This window comes from Hypanus sabinus, chromosome 14 (assembly GCF_030144855.1).
Source record: "Hypanus sabinus isolate sHypSab1 chromosome 14, sHypSab1.hap1, whole genome shotgun sequence".
Taxonomy (NCBI): Eukaryota; Metazoa; Chordata; class Chondrichthyes; order Myliobatiformes; family Dasyatidae; genus Hypanus; species Hypanus sabinus.
Genome location: NC_082719.1, coordinates 50,424,200 through 50,446,176, shown reverse-complemented (window position 1 = coordinate 50,446,176; position 21,977 = coordinate 50,424,200). Strand labels below are relative to the sequence as shown.

General features: G+C 39.0%; 1 protein-coding gene across 4 annotated transcripts in view; it reads left to right on the top strand.

Annotated features, from left to right (window-relative positions):
• Positions 1–21,977, top strand: part of corin (corin, serine peptidase) — a 220,659-nt gene that overhangs the window by 172,705 nt on the left and 25,977 nt on the right. For all 4 annotated transcript variants that reach the window (XM_059989143.1, XM_059989144.1, XM_059989146.1 and 1 more), the window contains exons 16-17: positions 4,948–5,077; positions 13,144–13,266. In XM_059989143.1, coding sequence (XP_059845126.1) covers positions 4,948–5,077; positions 13,144–13,266 — 253 coding nt within the window. The remainder of the gene's footprint in view (positions 1–4,947; positions 5,078–13,143; positions 13,267–21,977) is intronic.

The following is a 21,977-nucleotide window of genomic DNA, read 5'->3' as shown; positions in this document are numbered from 1 at the left end:
CTTCTCAGCCCAGCTCTGTGTCCTATAATTGCCCCGTTGTCTACAAAGACCTTTTACACTATCCACAACACCATTAACCTTTGTGCTGTCTCCTTTTCAAACAGAGCAGATCATTGCACAATTCATTGGTAAAACAAGATAAGCTAATAATAATACAGCATAAAGTGCAGATAAACAACAAGGTGCAAGATCACAAACAGGAGAAAATCTGTGGATGCTGGAATTCCAAAGCAACACACACAGAATGCTGGAGGAACTCAGCAGGCCAGGCAGCATCTATAGACCCTTCATCAGGACTGGAATGAAAGGGGAGAAGTGAGGATAAGAAGGAGGGGGGAGGAGAGGAGGAAGTACAATATGGCAGGTTATAACTGAACATAAAGTACACTGCAGATGCTGTGGTCAAATCCACATGTACAAACGAGGTCGGGCAGCATCCGTTGAAACAAGTAGTCAACATTTCGGGCCAAGACCCTTCATCAGGACGGGCTATAGCTGAAACCTGGAGAGGGGGAGTGGTGAAGTAAAAAGCTTGGAAGTTCATTGATGAAGGAGATAAAGGGCTGGAGAAGGAGGAATCAGATTGGAGAAGACAGAAGGCTAGGGAAGAAAGGGAAGGGGGAGAGCACCAGAGGGAGCTGATGAGCAGGTAAGTAGATAAGGTGTGAGAGGGAAACAGGAATGGGGAATGGTGAAGGTGGGGGGTGGGGGCAGTTACCAGAAGTTCGAGAAATCAATGTTCATGCCATCAGCTTGGAGGCTACCCAGATGGAATATAAGGTGTTGCTCCTTCAACCTGAGTGTGGCTTCATCCTGGCAGTAGAGGAGGCCATGGACAGACATGTTGGATGGGAATGGGAAGTAGAATTAAAATGGGTGGCCACCGGGAAATGCAGCTTTTTGTGGCAGCTGGAGCGAAGGTGTTTGATGAAGCGGTCTCCCAATCTACAGTGGGTCTCACCAATATACAGGAGGTCACAGCAGGAGCACCAGACACCGTAGGTGACCACAACATACTCACAGGTGAAGTGTTGCCTCAACTGGAAGGACTGTTTGGGTCCCTGAATGGTTGTGAGAGAGGAGGTGTAGGGGAAGATGTGAAACTTGTTCTGTTTACAAGAATAAGTGCCTGGAGGGATATCAGTGGGGAGGGACGAGTGGATAAGGGAGTTGTATAAGGAGCAATTCCCATGGAAAGTGGTAAGTTAGGGAGTAAGGAAAGATGTGCTTGGTAATGGGATCCCGCTGGAGATGGCGGAACTTGCAAAAAGATCATGTGGAGGCTGGTGGAGTGACAGGTGAGAACAAGAGGAACCCTATCCCTGGTGTGGCAATGGGCGGATGGGTCGAGGGCAGAAATGGAAAAGATGTGGGTGAGGGTAACATCGATGGTGGAGGGAGGGAGGCAACTTTCTTTGAAGAAAGGCCATCTCATTTGCCCTGGATTGAAAAGCCTCATCCTGAGGTCAGATGCAGTGGAGACGGAAGAACTGAGAAAAGGGAATTGCATTTTTACAAGTGACAGGGTAGGAAGAGGTATGGTCCAGATAGCTGTGAGAGTTAGTGGGTTTATAAAATATATCAGTAGATAGATTTCCAGAGTAGAAACAGAGAGGTCAAGAAAGAGGGGAAACGTGTCAGAAATGGACCAAGTAAAGTTGAGGGGAGGATGGAATGATGAGCTCAGCATGGCTACAAGAAATCGCACCAGTGCAATCGTTATAGTGGTGTGGGAAGAGTTGGGAGCGATGCTGGTTTAGGCTTGGAACATGAATTGTTGCACATAGCTGACAAAAAGGCAGGCATAGCTGGGACCCACAGCTACACCTTGAGTTTGAAGGAAGTGGGAGGAGCCAAAGGAGAAAGGGTTGATGATAAGGATCAGTTCCAACAGACAAAAGAGAGTGGTGGTGAAGGGGAACTGGTTGGGTCTGTTCTCTAGAAAGAAGTGGAGAGCTTTAAGGCCCTCCTGATGGGAGATAGAAGTGTATAGGGACTGGATATCCACAGTGAAAATGATGGGATCAGGGCCAGGAAACGTGAAGTCATTAAGAGATTGAGAGCATGTGTGAAGTGTCACAGATGTTGGTAAGAAGGGATTGAACCAAGGGAGATAAAACTGAGTCACAGTATGCAGACTCGAGTTCTGTAGGGCAGGACCAGTCTACCTGGACAGTTGGATTTGTGGCTCTTGGGTAGGAGATAGAACTGGGAGGTGTGGGGTAAAGGAGCTATGAATTTGTTGGTAGTGGATAAGAGATCCCCAGAGTTGATGAGGTTGGTGATGGTGGTGGAGACAATGGTCTGATGCTCCTTAGTGGGGTCCTGTTCAAGGGGTAAATAAGAGGAGATGTCTGAGAATTGCTGTCTGGCCTCAGCAAGGTAGAGGCCAGTCCACCAAACTAATACAGCACCTCCCTTATCTGTGGGTTTGATGATGAGGTTGGGATTAGTGCGGAGAGAGTGGAGAACACCACGTTCAGAGGGAGTGAGGTTAGAATTGGACAGAGGAGTGTTAAAGTCAAGACTTTTGATGTCTCATTGGCAATTAGCAATAAAAAGATCCGGAGCAGGGTTGTCCAAGAAGAGCAGGAGGTTAAAGGTGGGAGAATGAGTCATCATTGCAGGCAGGCGAGTCCTTGCCAAAGAAGTAGACACAGAGACGGAGGTGATGGAAAAAGAGCTTGGCATCAGGCTGGGTGCAGATCTCACTGAAACAGGGGACAAAGCTGAGGACCTGACTGAGAACAGAACATTCTGCCTCAGCGAGGGGAAGTTTGGAAAGAATTGTGAAGATCCGGCATGGAAGAGAGTTGGGATCGATTGGCGGGGGGGGGGGGGTGGTGGCAAAGGAAGAGGGTGGTAATGTCTGAGGAGAGAGGAGGGTGGGGTGGGAGGAAGGTGGATGCTTTGAGGACTCGAGCTGATGGTGGGGTCTGTGAGATAGGATTGCTGAGTGGTGGTGATGGAAGGGAAGATCATAATAAGGTAGATTGTGAGGTCCAAGAGTGCATCATAACATACTAGAGGACTGTTTAATAGTCTTATAATAGTGGGTAGAAGCTGTCCTTGAACCTGGTGATACGTGCTTTCAGACTTTTGTATCTTCTGCCTGATGGAAGAGAGGAGAAGAGAGAATGTCTGTGGTGGGATTTGATTTTGCTGGTTGCTTTACCGAGGCAGTGAGAAATACAGGCCGAGTCCGTAGAGGGGTGGCTGGTTTTCATGAATTGCTGAGCAATGTGCATGACTCTCTTTAATTTCTTGTGGTCATATGTAGTGCAGTTGCCATACCAAACCATTATACATCCTAAAAGGATGCTTTCTATAGGGTATTGATATAAATTGGTAAGGGTTAGTGGAGGTATTCCAAAGTAGCTTTCTAGGCCATGACATCTACGTGGTTAGACCAGGACAGCTTATTGGCCCTATAATTTTATAATATATAAATACGTTTGTATATAATATTTATCATCGTCATCATTATGTGCTGTGTCATTTGACATAGGTGATCATGGTCTCAAGACCATGATTGTTCTTGGCAAATTTTTCTACAGAAGTGGTTTGCCATTGCCTTCTTCTGGGCAGTGTCTTTACATGACAGGTGACCCCAGCCATTATCAATACTCTTCAGAGACTGTCTTCCTGGCATCAGTGGTCACACAACCTAGACTTGCTATATGTTCATATGACGTTCAACCACCTTCTCCTATAGCTTCACGTGACTCTGATCAGGGGGTGAAGCAAGTGCTCCACCTTGCCCAAGGGTGACCTGCAGGCTAGTGGAGGGAAGGAGCGCCTTACAACTCCTTTGATAAAGACGTACCTCCACCCTGCTACCCAATAGTATCTAAATATTATATAAAATATATAGTTTTAATTTTTAGTTAAGATGTTGTTAAGATAAGAAATTTTCCTTTATGTATCCCAAAGGAAATCATTGTTGCAAGGTTGCTCAGTCAGAAGTATTTACCTTAAAAATACAAGCTGTATGCATAGAGGTATGAAAAAAACACAAAATGTACATCAAAAAGTAATAACGCAAAGTTATATTAAATAGCAGACAGTAAATAATTAGTTATGTGAAATTTAATCACATTTGGTAATTCTTTACACTCACAGTGAGCTATGGACTATTTTACAAACAAATGAGGCTGAAAATGCAGATGTCAAACTGAGCTTTTAATGCTTTAATGCTTCAAGGTTCAAATTGAAATGTTAAACTGAACTTGGTTGCAGTGAAGTATTTGTGTCTGGATAAGTTTTTTGTAACATGGATGGGAAGCCTCCATCTTGATGTTTCATCTGCAAAATTTTATTCTTTAGGTGAAACTTGCCCATATACAACAGATTTAGTTACTTGAGTTTAGCCACACTGACATTGTTAGTGCCAGTAACTGTGGTGGTGTGGGGAAAATTCAGTCAGAGTTTTTGTTACTGTCTAACTCCAGGATCATATGCTGAGGAAAACAGACCTGCTGATTTTGAGTTGTGAGATAATATTGGTCAAAATCCCAAGAGGGAAAAGAAGAAACGTTACTAGTGTTATCATTGCAAAAAAAAATCCAGAAAGTCAGTGATATTAAATAAATGTAAAACACAATAGCTGGAGGATATTTTTTCAGAAAAGGTGTTTTAGCAGAGGTATTTAAATTTTAAAAGGTTTTTGATAAATGAGGATAGACTGTGGTACATGATCAGTAACCTAGAGTTATTTCATAAACTTGGTAAAAAAAAAAGTTGAAAATTAATTTCATAATTTAGAATGAAGTTGAGATTTGGACTTGCTGGAAGGGTGATGGAATCCAATTTACTAATAGCTTTCAGTCCAGAAATAGCCTCTTAGCTTATGTTTCAAAGTGTCAGCAAAGATGTGTTGGGCCGACTGGCCTTCCTTCTCTCCTGATCCATTCCACAACAAAATTACTCTCTGTTGTTTGTTTACAGTGTCGCTGTCAAGTGGTGCGGATTCCTTTGCTCAACTTATTGTACACAGGTCGACATCTGATTATTATATTTGTGCTGATGATTGGCACGAGGAACTCAGCCAGCTGGCTTGCAAGCAGATTGGCTTAGGGTAAGATCAGTAGTGTGTAGTACTGTACATTCTCGTCTAAGGGGCACTTTCCAACACTCAACTAAGTTTGTAGTACATCTGCAGTGAGTTGGCCTACTTAGCCAAGACCTGTTGACGCATGTAGTGCGTACTCTTTTCATTGTATCAATGTTTAACCTCACTGTGGGAGAAAAATGACATATAAAGTCAAGTTTATTGTCATTTAACTATATGCGTGTATACCATCAAACGAGACAATCTTTCTCTGAGCCAGGGTGTAAAACACTCAAATACACTTAACACACAATAACTTATGAAAGGAAGATAAAATCTACAGATTGATTACACAGAAATAAACAAACTAAAGTGCATACATTAAATATTATAATATACAGAACAGATTAACCAGTAACACTTTGATTGCGATGCGACAGGGAGTTCAGAAACCTGAGGGAGGAAACTGTTTCCCATCCTTACCACTCTTGTCTTTATGCATCAGAGTACATCTGCCTGATGGTAGAAGGTCAAAGAGAATGCTGAATGCTTCATAAAACTAAGTGCCCTGTGTGTGCTGCTTTCCTTATAAATGTCCCCAGTGGATGGTAGGGAGATCCCTGTGATCATCTCAGCCATTCTCACAGTCCTTTGGGGAGTCTTCCGGTCCAATGCTCAGTTGCTCCCATACCAGAACAGCTGAGCATTGGATTGGAAGTCTCTGCAATGGACTGTGAGAATGGCTGAGATGATCATAGGGGTCTCCCTAACATCATTCAGGGACATTTATATGGAGTGCTGCATATGCAACTTGTCAGGATACTCTCAATGGTGCTCCTATAAAGTGAGGTTAAGATGGTGGTAGTGGTCGTGGTGAGGTGGTGTGGAGCCTCAGTTGCCTCAATTTGCCTCCTTGTTCAGGCAGGTGATATTGAGGGACCAGGAACCTTAGTACACTTAACTCTCCCTACAGAGGAGCAATATATTCGCAGAGGGGGATGGTTTAGCTGCATCTTCCTGAAGGCCACAATGATTTCTTTGGTCTTCTCCACATTCAGACTCAAGTTTTTCTCACATCAATCTACCAGCTGCTGCATTTCCTCTCTGTATTCTGTCTCATCATTGTTGTTGGTAAGGCCAAAGGAAGTACTAAAAAGCTGAAGGCATACTGCAATTGTACTTCTCTCCACATCTCATTGAGGGTTTGGTTTGTTGTTCCTCTTTCTTTATGTGAGTTTAAAATGTCTGCAGTCTTCCTGCAAGTATGAAGTGCTGATTTGTTGTGTTGAGAGTAGAAGTGAAAACACCTAGTGAAGCAGGAGAGAGAGAATACCTTGGAATGCAAGCGTAAACTCAGCTCTGGCTTTAAATTTGACTTTCAACACCGTGTTCTGCCACAGCAGCTTCCCAAGGGCATTATTTAGCTGTAAAAAGATCGCCTTGCAATTTATGATGGATTTGCAAACAGTGAAAATATTTTGAAAGGAGTTATGGGCAGGCACCCAAGTTTTATATGCAACCTGTAAATGATTTTAACAAAAAGATTCATACGGGCAATGCAACTTCTTAGATTGTTTCTAGAAGTCAAACTGAATGTACTGGACATTATTTCTTTTCTATTACTTTTGGAAGTGTGTGCATCTGATACCTCATCTCCACCTTGAAAGCAGCTGAACTTTGCTGTGTTGTGGTTTAATAAAGTTTTCTAAGCAACTGTGTTATTGTGTGCTTAACTGTTGTGCTACCCTAGGATTGCAGTGGACAAACTAATCAGATGTATTACTGAGAAGAGTGTCCTTTAACTTTACCTGGGAGTCAGATGAATTTGGTTGGGCGTGAACTTATTGGCCATTACTAATTGTCCAGCAGAAGGTGGTGGTGAATGCATTCTTGATCATTTGAAGTTTCTGTGTTGCAAAGGTACTCCCACTTTACAGTTTGATAGAGAATTGTGATTTTGAACAGCAAATTTAAAGGAGCAGTGATATATTTCCAATTTTGTGATGGTGTGTTCTTTGGATGGGAATTTGCAGGTAACAGTGTTCCCATTGGGTGCCATGGTAATGTAAGTGTTAAAGCAATGTTATTACAGCTTGGGGCATTGGAGTTCAATAATGATGTCATCTGTACGTCCTCCTCATGGAATGTATGGGTTTCCCCTGCGTGTTCCAGTTTCCACCCACAGACCAAAGATGCACCAGTTAGTAGGTAAATTGGTCGTTGTAAATTGTCCCGTGATTAGGCCAAGGTTAACTCGGGGAATGTTGGACAAAAGGGCCAGAAGGACTTTTTTCTGTGCTGTATCTCAATACATAAATAAATATGCTTATTCTCCTTGTCCTCTGGGCAGTAGAATACATGTACTTCCATGAAAATTATAAAAAAATTTGGGAAGTAACTTTTTGAAGGTGGTACAAATTAAGAGTAAGGAAAACTAGTGGACTCACTTTCAAGGACTCTACAACTCGTGTTCTCTTTATCTGTCTATCTCTATTTTTGTATTTGCAGTTTGTCTTCTTCTGCACTAATAATAAGTTAATTCTAATTGGTTGTCAGTGTTTGTGTATAGTTTTTCATTGATTTTATTGTATTTATTTGTTCTACTGGGAATGTCTGCAAGACAAAGAATCTCAGAGTAGTATAAGGTGGCATACACAAACTTTGTTACTTTGAACTCTGAATGTTTAGGGTAATAGATGGGATGCCAAACATAGGCCTGAACTGCGAGGGATGGTTTGGAGGTTCTTGAGGAGGTTGGAGGGGTTTTTATCCTGACAAGTTGATGGTCCTCCAGTTTCCTGATGGTGAAAGTGAGCCATGAGTAACTGGAAAGGACAGGACCATGTTCACCCAATTATACTGCCATAGTGATGTGAATTTTAAAAAAATACCAAATTCATAAGTAGCAATTTGGACAAATTCTGCCCTAAACAACAATTGATTCAGGAAAGACTCAGCACTCGGTGTGATTGGATCTAAACTGTTGGAGAAACTGTGGATACAGAGGGATGGCTGATATTTTGGGCCTAAAGACCCTGCACCAGGACTGAGGTTATGGAGAGAAGATGGGCGGGTCAGAGGTGAGAGGGAGGTCGAGGTAGGGCCTGGTAGGTGATTTGTGGAACCAGGTGAAGAGGAGGATGATGCGTAGATGGAGCCGGGGAAAGGAGTGGGTTAGGGGGAGATGAGGAGTTCATATTACAGCATCTGCAATCTCCTGTGAGTCTAATCTGTTCTTTGAACTGTGACTGAGTTCAGGGATAATAAGAAACCTGACAACAGTACTGTATTCACTGTGCCGGTGTCACCCTCTTCCCTTTGACAAACTGAGTTACTGTGAGAGGCACCAAAGGCTCACCCGACTGCAATAAGATTTACTAAACATAGCTAAAACCATTAATGGAAGTTTTGTGATCTCTGTCAGGAGCCACTTCATACATATTACCTCTCATCCACAGTTGTCTTAGCCAGTGAGTCATTGTCACAAACTATTTTGGTTGTAGTTTGGCCAAACCAACATTTGGCAGGGGGTGATGGAAGAGCTGCACCACCAACAAACATTGTTTCAAAACATTCTTTACCAGCAACAAGGATGAAACTAGTTAAATGCCACTGTACTGCTTGTGTAATGTTAGTATGGGCAACCAAAAAATCTAGCCGTCAAGTGCTTCACCACTATTCCACCTGAAGTAACCCCAAACATGCAATTGCTAAAAGTTTTATAAATGTCATCTCAACTTTTGTAATCCAATTAGTACTTAGTAATGTATTCAGGTACTTTGTTCTCAGAGGCCTTCATCATTTGAAATTAGAATTCGTGGATTATTGTCACATGTACTGAGGTTCTATGCATGCCATTATGGTAGGTCATTTCATTACAGCAGTGCCATTAGAGTTTTAAGTCAGAATCATGTTTATTATCACTGAGATATGTGATGAAATTTTGTTGTTTTGCAGCAGCAGTACAGTGCAAGAAATCTAAAACAATACTGTAAGTTAGAAAATATATAAAGAATGCAAAAGACAAATAAAGGGGTAGAGTTCATGAGTTCATGGACTGCACAGAAACCGTTTGATGGAGGGGAAGAAGCTGCTGATGCTCCTGTACCTCCTCCCCAATAGTGGGAACACAGAGAGGGTATATTCTGCTTGATGGGGGATGATGGATGCTGCCTTCTTGAGGTACTGCTTTTTGAAGATGTCCTTGTTGATGGGGAGGGCTGTGCCTGTGATATAACCCTCCACGCCACTTGTGATCCTGTGTACTGGACTTCCTCACCAGATCATGATGCAATCGCACAGCCTTAGAAATTTGCGAGAGTCTTTGGTGAACTGTTCTCATACTTGAAAAACTAGGAAGTAATTTCTGTGAATTCTGGATAAGCATGGTGGTTTGAAAGTAATCTTTTGCTCATAAATCACTATCCGTCCCCATGGTCCAGAGGATGCTTCTTGGCATTTCCATGGTATTTGCAGCCCATTGTACCCTTGCACTGTAGTTTGCTCCAGCTGTCAGACAATGCTCAAGGACTTCATTACCTAAAACTGGGGAAAGTACCTGCAGTAATCTTAAACACAAGAGATTCTGCTGAAATGGAAATCCAGAGAAATACACACAAAATGCTAGAGGAAATGAGCAGGTGAGACAGCATCAATGGAGAGGAATAAAGAGCCAATATTTCAGGCGGAGACACTTAATCAGGACTCTATTCCTCTCCAAAGATACTGCTTGACCTGCTGAGTTTCTCCAGCATTTTGTGTGTGCTATTCTTAAAATAGGAATCTTTCTGTTACCATGCCAGCTATATCAATTATTGCAAGACTGTGGTTGGGATACACATGACATGCATTAACATATAATTCATCATATGAAGTTGAGATCTTACCCAAATACGTAGTCACTCTTGCTCCTTTACACTACTGAACAAACCTCTAAAAATCTGCCATTTGCCACCTTTGAGAAATTGGCGTCCTCCACTTGCACCAAATAAAACAATTTGACTGGGAAGTAATGAAGAGGACATTTTCCTTAGATCTGCCTTCATCAAAATGGACCAACGTTTCCCTAACAGTACAAGACAAAAATCAGCTCTTTCAATAATTAAGATGTACCTGGTAATGTCTTGCAATCACAATAGTTAGAATTCATGGAGACAAAGCAAGGAACAGCTATAGAAATGGTAATGATTATGCACAGGGATATATTTCTGCCTGCTGAGGTTACAAGGAATGTTCTTCCAGTGTAACCACAAACAATAGAAGGGTAATCATTAAAAAAAAGGCAGTAACTAGCCATTTTAATTTTTGTTATATGCATTATGACTTTCCTGCCACTTATTTCTAAATGCTACTGATTACCAAGTACCCATTAAAAAGAACATCCTCTTTTGAAATTTATTACAGTGTGTTGATTGTCTGTTTGCTTGGTAAAAATGGCATGCTTGACTTAAAAAATAGAAGGAAGTCAAGTCTCTAGAACCTCTTTAATCCTTCTTTCACTTTGCAATGAGTCATAAAGTAGTTTATTAAAGTGAGTTATGGTTTGCTGCTCTGTTCGAACATAGAACATAGAATCATAGAAAAGTAGAGTACTGAAACAGGCCCATCAGCCCATCTAGTCCATGCTAAAACCAATTGAGCTATCACTGACTCTCACTGGGATCATAGCCCTCCACACCCTTACCATTCATGTACCTTTCAGTTCTGGAACTAGTTCTGAGATGCAATAGGACTTGGAAGTCCCCGTGCAGGATACACTTAAAGTTAACCTCCAGGTTGAGTCAGGGGTGAAGAAGGTGGAGGGTGGTGAATCTGTGGAATTTGTTGCCACGGGCGGCAGTGGAAGCCAAGCCATTAGGTATATTTAAGGCAGAGATTGATAGGTATCTGAGTAGCCAGGGTATCAAAGGTTATGGTGAGATGGCAGGGGAGTGGGACTAAATGGGAGAATGGATCAGCTCATGATAAAATGGTGGAGCAGACTCGATGGGCTGAATGGCCAACTTCTGCTCCTTTGTCTTATGTTCTTATGATCTATCCAAACTCCACTTAAACTCTGAAATTGAGCTCGCATGCACCACTCGTGTTGGCAGCTGCTCTCACACTTTCGTGACTCTCTGAGTGAGGAAATTTCCCCTCATGTTCCCATTAAACTTTTCCCCATTCACCCTTAACCCATGACCTGTGGTTGTAGTCCTACCAAACCTCAATGGAAAAATCCTGCTTTCATTTATCCTATTTATATCAATCTTAATTTTGTATACATTTATCAAATCAACTCTTAATATTCTACATTGTAAGGAATAAAGTCCTAATCTATTCAGTTGTTCCTTATAACTGAGGGCCTCCAGACCCAGCAACATCCTCGTAAACTTTCTCTGTAGTCTTTCGACCTTATTTACATCTTTCCTGTAGGTAGGTGACCAAAACTACAGACAATACTCCAGATCAGGCTTCAACAAGATCTTATACAACTTCAACATAACATCCCATCTGCTGTACTCAATACTTTGATTTGCGAAGGCCAATGTGCCAAAAGCTGTCTTTATGACCTTATCTACCTTTGACGCCACTTTCAATGAATTATGCATTTTGTCATACTGCATTCCTCAGTGCCCTACTGTTCAGTGTGTAAGACCTACCCTGGTTGATCTTCCCTAAGGGCAACACCTCTCACTTGACTGTATTAAATTCCAGCAGCCATTTTTCAGTCCATTTTTCCAGTTGGTTCAGATCCTGCTGCAAGTCTTCCTTGTTGTCCAATACAACCCCACTCTTGATGTCATCTACAAATTTGCTGATCCAAATAATCACATTATCATCCAGATCATTGATACAGATGACAAACAACAAAAGACCCAGCAACAATCCCTGTGGCACAGCACTTGTCACAGGCCTCCAGTCAGAGAGGCAACCCTCTACTACCACTCTCTGGTTTCTCCCACAAAGCCAGTATCTTATCCAATTTCCTACCTCATCTTGAATGCCAAGTGACTGAATCTTCTTGACCAACCTCCCATGCGGGACCTTGTCAAATGTCTTGCCAACGTCCATGTACTGAAGTCCACTGCCTTGCCTTTATCCACTTTCCCGGTAACTTACTCAAAAAAAAATCTCTATAGGATTGGTTAGAGATGACCTACTACACATGAAGCCATGCTGACAATCTGTAATCAGTCCATGTATTGGAAATGTATCAACCCAGTATGGCACTCCCAACTAATATGTGGGAAGTTAAAATCACTTACTATAACAACCTTATGTTTCTTGCAACAGTCTCCGATCGCTCTACAAATTTGTTCCCCAAAATCCCTCTGACTTTTAGGCCATCTGTAGTATAACCCCATTAATGTAGTCATACCTTTCTTATTCCTCAGTTCCACCGTCATTAGTCAAGTTGTCCAGTCTGTCCTGTTGAAGCAGTGCGGTGACATTTTCCCTGACTGGTAAAGTTATCCCTCTTCCTTTAATCCCTTTTGCTCTGTCAGGTCTAGTATAATGGAACCCCAGAATATTGAGCTGCCAGTCCTGCCCCTCCTGCAACGAAGTCTCACTAATGGGTAAGATATAATAATTGCAGGTGATGATCCATGCCCTGAGCTCATCTCCATGCCTTTCCTTCGATACTTCTTGCATTGAAATAGTATGCAGCTGAGGACTTCAGTCACACCGTGCTCAACCTTTTGATTCCTGTTCTGGCACTCCTGATCCCAACCCTTTGCAACCCTAGTTTAAGCACAACACAGGCCCAAAATTTTGTGCTGGTCGTTTAACCTACTCCAAGATCAGTCTAATCTTTCCCTCTCACATGGTGCTTCATTTTTCTTTCATTCATGTGCCTATCTAAGAGTCTCTTAAATGCCACTGATGTATCTGGCTCTCACCCATGCACTTATCACACTCTGTGTTTAAAAAAAACACTGACATCGCCCCTATACTTTCCTGCATCACCTTAAAATTATGCCCTCTCGTGTTAGCCGTAACTGCCCTGGGAAAAGGCGCTGGTTACCCACTCTATCTGAGCGTCTTATCATTGCTCGTTTGATTGTATTTGTGTCTCTTATTGTAACAGCTGTCATGTGATCTGTTGACAGAGGTCCTGCAGGCACTCGCAGAATGGCAGAGCACGACCATGGGCAATGGAGAAAGTGGTTACGTTTAAGTCCTGACTGGAGGAGTAAAAATATGTCCATGTTACAAGCCCTGTTAGTAACCGGGTAAGAGCTATGAAATAAGTTATGGGATTTTGGTGGGTAACAGCACAAAGTGGCAAATACTGCATCTTTAAGCAAAATGCAGTTGTTCAACAATTTGTTTCAATACACAGAATAGATATTCTTGAGTAGAATGAAGCTCACGTTCCTTCTTTAATTTCAATTTCTCAGAAAATTCTGTTTGTTGCCCAGGAAGGAATCGTTACTGACAATGTTAGCCCCACCCACAGCCACTGGGATTAGGAAAGTCATAAATCAAGCCAGATTTACTCTGTTCCCCCATCTCGCTGACTGACTGCTAATTTATATCCCAGTCAGTGAGAAAGCTTGCAAGGAGATCAGATCAGTCTGTGATGTTATCACTGAGGTCTGATATGACCCAATGCCCACATATACTGTCCTTAGACATGCCACTGGATGTTGAGGCAAAATTCAGAGTTGGAGATGTTAGCTCACAAATGCCTGTTGCTTTGGTCTGATGGGCGACGTGTCTGTAGTTTCAGAAAAGACCCATTTCATTAACCCATTTCACTAAAAAATCAGTAGTTGCATTAGCACAATGGATTGAAAGTCCTAAATTCTTGTATACTGAAAATATCAGGCACATTTTCATGCTTGAAGGGTCAGTTCCTCAAATCATTTCTGAATGTGTAATTGTTCCTTTCAGATGCATTAGTGCCGCCTACTGGTCATATCTAATCATTGACAAGGAACCAGGATTCCTGCTTCTTTCTCTAGAATATAGAGATGATTCGCAGACAAAATTCAAAAGCAAAATGCTACTGTTGAATTTGAAAATTTTATTAAACTTTTTTATTGAGTTTTTCAAATTACAGAAATAAAAGAAAATATATGAAAAAATATATATACCCTACCCCCCTCCCCTTAACCCCTCCCCCCTAACATTCCTATATAAAAAAGAAAGAAAGGAAAAAAAAAGAAAGAAAGAAAGAATGCCTGGATATCGGAAGATCCCCACATGATCCATGGAGTTCATAATAACTTTAGTATATATATTTATTTATTTCCCCAAATAACCAATTATTTCATCTTCGGAGCACCTATATATTTAATCCTGTCTTGTGTAAATAAGGGCGCCAAATTTTCAAAAATGTTTCAAATTTATCTCTTAAATTGTAAGTAATTTTTTCAAGTGGAATACAGCTGTAAATTTCATTCTTCCAACGATCTATACTTATGTATCCGATTTCCAAGTAACTGCAATAGCCTTTTTGGCTATTGCCAATGCAATTTTAAAAAATTCTTTCTGATATTTATTCAATTTGGGTTTCGGTTTTATCCCTTCAATATCACCTAGTAAAAATAATATTGGATTATGTGGAAGTTGTGTTCCAATAATTTGTTCCAATAAAACTCTTAAATTTGTCCAAAAAGGTTGAATTTTAGAACAAGACCAAGTAGAATATAAAAAAGTACCGATGTCTTGTTTACATTGGAAACACTGATCAGATAAATTTGGGCTTAATTTATTTATTTTTTGTGGTGTAATATACAATTGATGTAAAAAATTATATTGCACTAATCTTAACCGTACATTTATTGTATTTGTCATACTGTCAAGACAGTCTTGACCAATTTGTTTCTTCAATTTTAATATTCAAGTCACTTTCCCATTTTTGTCTTGACTTATGGACTCCTTGTTTAATTGCCTGTTTTTGAATCAAGTTATACAAACAAGAGATAAATTTTTAAATCTTTCCTTTTTGAATTAAAGTTTCTATTTCATTAGATTTCAGCAATAACATTGTTTGACCTAATTTTTCTCTTAAATAAGCTCTTAGTTGGAAGTAACAAAAAAGAGTATTGTTTGATACTTTATATTTATTCTTTAATTGATCAAATGACATTAATATACCTCCTTCAAAACAATCTCCTATATATCTAATCCCTTTTTGAAACCAATTATATAAAAGTTGATTATCCACTGTAAAAGGAATTAAAGATTCCTATTTTGAATTCCTATTTTGAATTAAAGATCTCTTTGCTAATAAAGATTTCTTTGTCTCATCATCAACATTTATCTTATTCCATAAGTCAATCAAATGTTTTAATATAGGAGATTCTTTCTTTTCCCGTATCCATTTAGATTCCCATTTAAATATAAAATCTTCTGGTGTATTTTCTCCTATTTTACCTAGTTCTATTCTAATCCATGCCGGTTTATCTTTCTCAAAAAAAGATGCAATAAATCTAAGTTGGTTTGCTTTATAATAATTCTTAAAATTTGGAAATTGTAACCCTCCTAGATCAAATTTCCATGTCAATTTTTCCAATGATATTTTTGACATCTTACCTTTCCAAAGAAACTTCCTCACCTATTTGTTTAACTCTTGAAAAAACTTCTGAGGTAGTTATATTGGTAATGATTGAAATAAATATTGTAGTCTAGGGAATATATTCATTTTGATGGTATTTACTCTACCTACTAATGTTATTGGTAATACCATCCATTTATCAAGATCTTCTTGAATTTTTTTCAGTAATGGTAAGTAATTTAATTTATACAAGTTCTTTATATCATTATCAACTCTTATACCTAAATATTTTATACCCTTTGTCGGCCATCTAAATTGAGTTATTAATCGACATTGACTTTTAGTAAGAGGTAAAATTTCACTTTTATCCCAATTTATTTTATAACCTGATATTTTCCTATATTCTTCTAATCTATAGGATAATTTATGCAACGAGTGCAATGGGTTTGTTAAATAAATCAGAACATCATCAGCAAATAAGTTAATCTTATATTCTTCCTGATTAACTCTAAAACCCTTAATATCTGGGTCCATTCTAATTAATTCAGCTAATGGTTCTATCGCCAACACAAACAAAGCAGGTGATAATGGACAACCTTGCCTAGTTGACCTTGTTAGCTGAAATGGTGTTGGAATTTGACCATTTGTCACTACTTTAGCTTTGGGATTAATATTTAAGGTTTTAATCCATTTTATAAAAGATACTCCTAATCCATATTTTTCCAATACTTTAAATAAAAAATCCCATTCCAATCTATCAAATGCTTTTTCTGCATCCAAAGCAACTGCCACACTCATTTCCTCCCTCTTTTGTGCCAAATGAATTATACTAAATAAATGAGTTACATTATCTGCTGATTGTCTGTTTTTAATAAATCCTGTTTGATCCATATGTACTAATTCTGGTAAGTATTTAGATAATCTGTTAGTTAAGATTTTTGCTATTATTTTATAATCAGTGTTTAATAAAGAAATAGGTCTATATAATGCTGGCTTTAAAAGATCTATTTTTTTTGGCAATACTATTAAAATAGCTGTCGAAAAAGATTCTGGAAGTTTATGCATTCTTTCCGCTTGATGTATTAACTCCATAAAAGGAGGAATTAATAAATCTTTAAACTTTTTATAAAATTCAGGCGGAAAACCATCTTCTCCTGGAGATTTATTACTTTGAAGTGATCCTGGGGCTTCTTCGACCTCTTTCAATGTAAAAGGCATATCTAATCCCTTCTGTTCTTCCGTATTTAATTTTGGAAGAGTTATTTGTGATAAAAATCTTTCTATCTTGACATTATCATTTTGTGATTCTGACATACAACTCAGAATAAAAATTCTTAAAAATTTCATTAATTTCTAAAGGTTTATAAGTAATTTTATTTACTCATGTTCGAATTGCATTTATTGTTTTAGAAGTCTGGTCTGTTTTTAATTGCCATGCAAGGACCTTATGTGATCTTTCACCTAGTTCATAATATCTCTGTTTAGTTCTCATAATTGCTTTTTCTGTTCGATATGTCTGGAGTGTATTATATTGTAACTTAATATTAATGTTGTCTTCATTTTTCTTCTGTCATATTTCTTTGAGATTCTTTTTCTAATTTTGTAATCTTTTTTCCAATTGATCTATTTCTATCATATATTCCTTCTTAATTTTAGAAGTATAACTTATTATCTGACCTCTCAAGTATGTCTTCATTGCTTCCCACAATATGAATTTATCATCAACTGAATGTGAATTTGTATCTAAAAAGAACTGAATCTGCTTTTTCATAAAATCACAAAAATCTTGACGTTTTAGTAACATTGAATTAAATCTCCATCTATAAGTTGATTCCTCTTTATCTGTCATTATCATTGTCATTATCAAAGGAGAATGATCTGACAATATTCTCGCTTTATATTCCACATTTTTCACTCTATCTTGAATATTCGTTGATAAGAAAAAATCTATCCTTGAATATGTTTTATGTCTATTTGAATAAAATGAGTAATCTCTTTCTTTTGGATTAATTCTTCTCCATATATCAATTGTTTAAATCTTTCATGAATGATAGAGTTAATTTTACTACTTTTGATTTTGTGACCACCTTTGTTGATCGATCTAAAACTGGATCTAGACAAAAGTTAAAATCTTCATCTATTAATATTTTGTCATGTGCGTTAGCCAAATTCAGAAAGACCTCTTGTATAAATTTTACATCATTTTCATTTGGTGCATAAATATTCATAAGAGTCCATAGTTCCGAAAAAATTTGACAATGTATAATTACATATCTCCCCGCCGAATCAATTAATACGTTTTGTATTTTAATTGGTAAATTTTTATTAACCAAAATTGCAACTCCTCTCGCCTTTAAATTAAATGAAGCTGCAATAACATTTCCAACCCAGTCTCTTTTTAATTTCTGATGTTCTTTGTCTGTTAAATGTGTTTCTTGTAAAGAAGCTATATCTGTTTTCATTTTTTTAATGTATGTTAGAATTCTTTTTCTTTTTACTGGTCCATTAAGCCCATTAACATAAAAAATTCAGTAAATTAGTCATTATTTTTAATTATGTTACTCCAAGCTATAATAATACCTAATCTTTCAACTTTCGTGGTATTTTGGGAAATCTTTTTAAAATTCTCCATGTTGCTATGTGTGTCCCCACCAATCATCCAGGCAGAAAGATAGAAGAAAAATAGAGTATAAAGGAAAAAACAAAATACCCCCCTACTAATGTTGTGAAAAAAAAAGAACACAACATTACCCCCCTCTGTTGTATGGGTCATGGCAATCACCATGATTACACACGTGAATCCCGCAGTAACCGATCCAAAGCTCCCCAGCCCCCCGGAACATAGAAAAGTATATATATAAGAAGAAAAAAAATACTATTCTCAATTAATATTTCTGAAATTTTGCTTTTCTCCCCTGTGTCATCCTTAAATGTCCATCACTTCCATTCGCTGTCTCTAGCTTCATCTTTAATCCATCACGCTTGGAAGTCTCTATGTGTAATTAGCGAATAGATGGAAGTTTTTGTGCGAACTCCTCCGCTTCTCAATAATCGTTAAAAAATCTTCTTTTTCCCTCCTCCAAAAAAATTATCAGCATTTATGGGTGGCACATTATAAATTTATAACCCTTTTCCCATAAGACCTTTTTCACTGGGTTAAATTCCTTCTTTCTCTTCAAAAGGTTATAACTTATATCAGGATAAAAAAGAAATGCCTTCCCTGCTATCATCAATGGCCCGTTTCTCTTTTTGGCACGTTGGGCAGCCGCCTTCAGGATCTTTTCTTTATCTTGGTATCTTAAGCATCTTATCAAAATTGATCATGGATTTTGATCAGCTTGAGATCTTGGCCTTAAGGCTCTATGAGCCCTTTCGATCTCAATTAGAGTATCTTCTTCCATTTCCAATTTTACAGGGATCCATTTTTGAAAAAAAATTATTGGATCTTCTCCTTCTATATCTTCTTTAAGTCCAACAATTTTAATATTGTTTCATCTACTAAAATTTTCAAGCTTATCAATTTTTTCCATAAATTGTTTTCTTTCTGATGTCCAGGCAGTAATATCATTTTCCATTTTATTCATTCTTTCAAATATGTCTTCCATCGTAGTTTCCAAATCTATAATTCTCTTTTCCATTGTCATTTTATCAAATACCATCTCCATATTTGTCATTTTTCTTTTGATTACTTTTAATGCATTTAATTTTTCTAATTTACGCATTATTTGCATCAAAGTCTTTTCCATAATTCCAGAAAGACTTTTCCCCCCATCTTCGTCTGATTTTTCCAGAGAATCTGACTCTCTCTCAGATTCACTTTCACTTTCGGTTTCAGTCGTAACTGGGATTTGTAGTTCTGGTTACTCCCATTTGCGCATGCTCCTTCCTTCACGTTTGCGCAGTTCTCGTTGATCTTTTCCTTTAGAAATGGTCGATGTTGCCGCACTTTCCTGTTCTGTATTGCCGGCGGTATCATGTACCTGAGCCCGCGGTTCTTTGGCAGAAGTGGGCCTTGATTCTGTTCCAACTTGCGTTGCCTTCACAGTAGTAGTTTTCTTCGTCTTCTGTTTGTGAGGCATAACTTGAAACAATCTGGAGTAGTTTATAAGTAACTTTTAGAAAGTATTGACTAACTTTTCTTCATTTAGACATTAATTTATTGATTTTTTACGGGAGAGCTGGGTTCCAGCGTCTCGATCCTACGTCATCACGTGACGTCCCCTGAATTTGAAAATTTGAATAAAAGCTGGAACTAGAACATAGAACGTTACAACACAGGAACAGGCCATTCAGCCCACAATGTTGTGCTGAACTGCTAAAAAGCAAATCAAAAACACCCAAACATGAATGCCTCCTACTTATACCATATCCCTCTATCTTATTTCTGGATTAATGTTAACTTTGACTCTGTCCTCTGTGGATGGTGACCTACCTGTAAATTTCCAGCAGCTCTACTAATTTGTTTTTTGTTTACTGTTGCCACTCATTATTTGATATACCAACATTGAATGCATGCACTATCTTTGACCAGAGTTTCTGCTCTGTTTCTTTTCTCTCTTACCTTTTTGTTTGGTCATCATCGATTCTACTTTTTTTAAAAAAAAGAGCTGCAGAAGAAAGCATTCTGGGAATATTTTCAGAGATGAAAAACTGCACAGAGGGCAGTCAAAGCTCTCAGTCGAATGTGACACCTTCAGTGCTTTGATATGTTCTCAGCACCCCTCTGTGTGTGCCACTGATCTGTATTCATGGCTATTGAGTTCCATTCACTTCATTTGTCAAGTCTGCCAGAACCATCTTCACGTGCCAGAGGGTTTTCTCTATTTATTATTGTAGGTTTTCATAAATACAACAAAGTGAGGCATTTTATGTTTGATGAATACTGTAACACTCTTTATTGAGCTTTAAATCCTAAACACGAAAACACACTAAAAATCCTTCCATAACCACGTCATCACTTCAGACCAGCTTCTTAAAGCAAAACCCCAATTCAATGTTGGTGGTTATGAATTATATGCTTTTCTCACAATTACGTTACCCTACATGCTTGGGTGCATGCGCTTGACAGAGTTGTAGTGAACTTACTGGGGGAGCAGGGTAATGACCCAAAGTCCTTGACATCCACAACTACCAGTCCTTGGGCACACAGGAAATCTGCACTGAGCAGAGGTCTAGCTACTTCAGCCAGGGCGAAATCCCATGTGTAACATCACCCACTGAAGCAGAACGTCATCAGTCATGTCCCGTAAGTCTGGATCTTGCTGCTGTTATTGGCCTCCAGTGAGGTTTTTTGCCTTTTTATCAATCAGAGATGTCGGCAGCACACTCACTTGAGCACTGATGTCACGGAGGAAGCATTGCTCTGAAAGGGTAATGAACAGTAGACACTTGTAGCAGCTGGAACCCATGGCATTCATAGACCTCTGATGTCCTGATACACTATTACCATTGAAGCTACAAGGCAGTTGGCAGTTTTATAGCATTCACACCTAAGCTTGCGTGTTAAGAGCACAGGTGCAGCATCATCTGTTTCACAGCTGTGGGCATCTTTATGTTGAGTGTTTTGCTGGCCGGGCTAATTGAGGTAGAGAAAGGATGAGGAATGATGCATCACTGCCTGGTTGAGCCTAAGCTTCTTAGTGCCCATCATGGGTGTATTAGTGAGGGCTATGTGAACTTGACCAAGCATTTGCTGCATGAAGAGTTCTTTAAAAATAAAACAAAGATGGTGATTTCCCAGGACTGATACCAAGTGATCCATTAGCTCTGAAGGTTTACCATTGCCAGTGCCAGGCAAGGGGGGCAACTGTTTGGCGCGTTCAAACTCCAATCGTCCAAAAGTCTGTAAAAGGTGAGTTTTCGGTGATTGGTATTTATCGTGTTCAGGCAGGCATTCAAGCAGACTCACCACTCTTGCAGTCTTGGAGTTGCTGCGGGATGCTACCACATAGTAGAATTTGGTGTCATCAGTGGAGATTTCTCGTAGAGCGGATTGAACCTCAGCTTGTACAAACCAAGTGACAGCATTTTGCTCCCAAATCTCCGGCAGGTTCAAAGCGACTTCATTGGCTGACATGTTCTATAACTCTGGAATCATCCTAGAGCATCATGGTCACCAATGTAGGTTTTTGTAAATAAAGTGAAGTGAGGCATTTTATGTTTAATGAAACCCATAACACATTTTATTGAACTCCAAAATCTACATAAAAATGCACTAAAAAGCTTTGCATTAGATTAGAACATCATCACATCAAACCAGTCTCTAAGGCAAAAATCCAACTTGGTGTCAGTGGTTATGAATTATGTTACCCCTGCACAACTACTCTCAACTGACTTAACCCACTTTTGAAAGTGGTTTGCTGGGCAGGTTAATATCATATGTAAAATTTCCTATAGGACCATAAGACAGGAGCAGAATTAGACCATTCACATAATGTG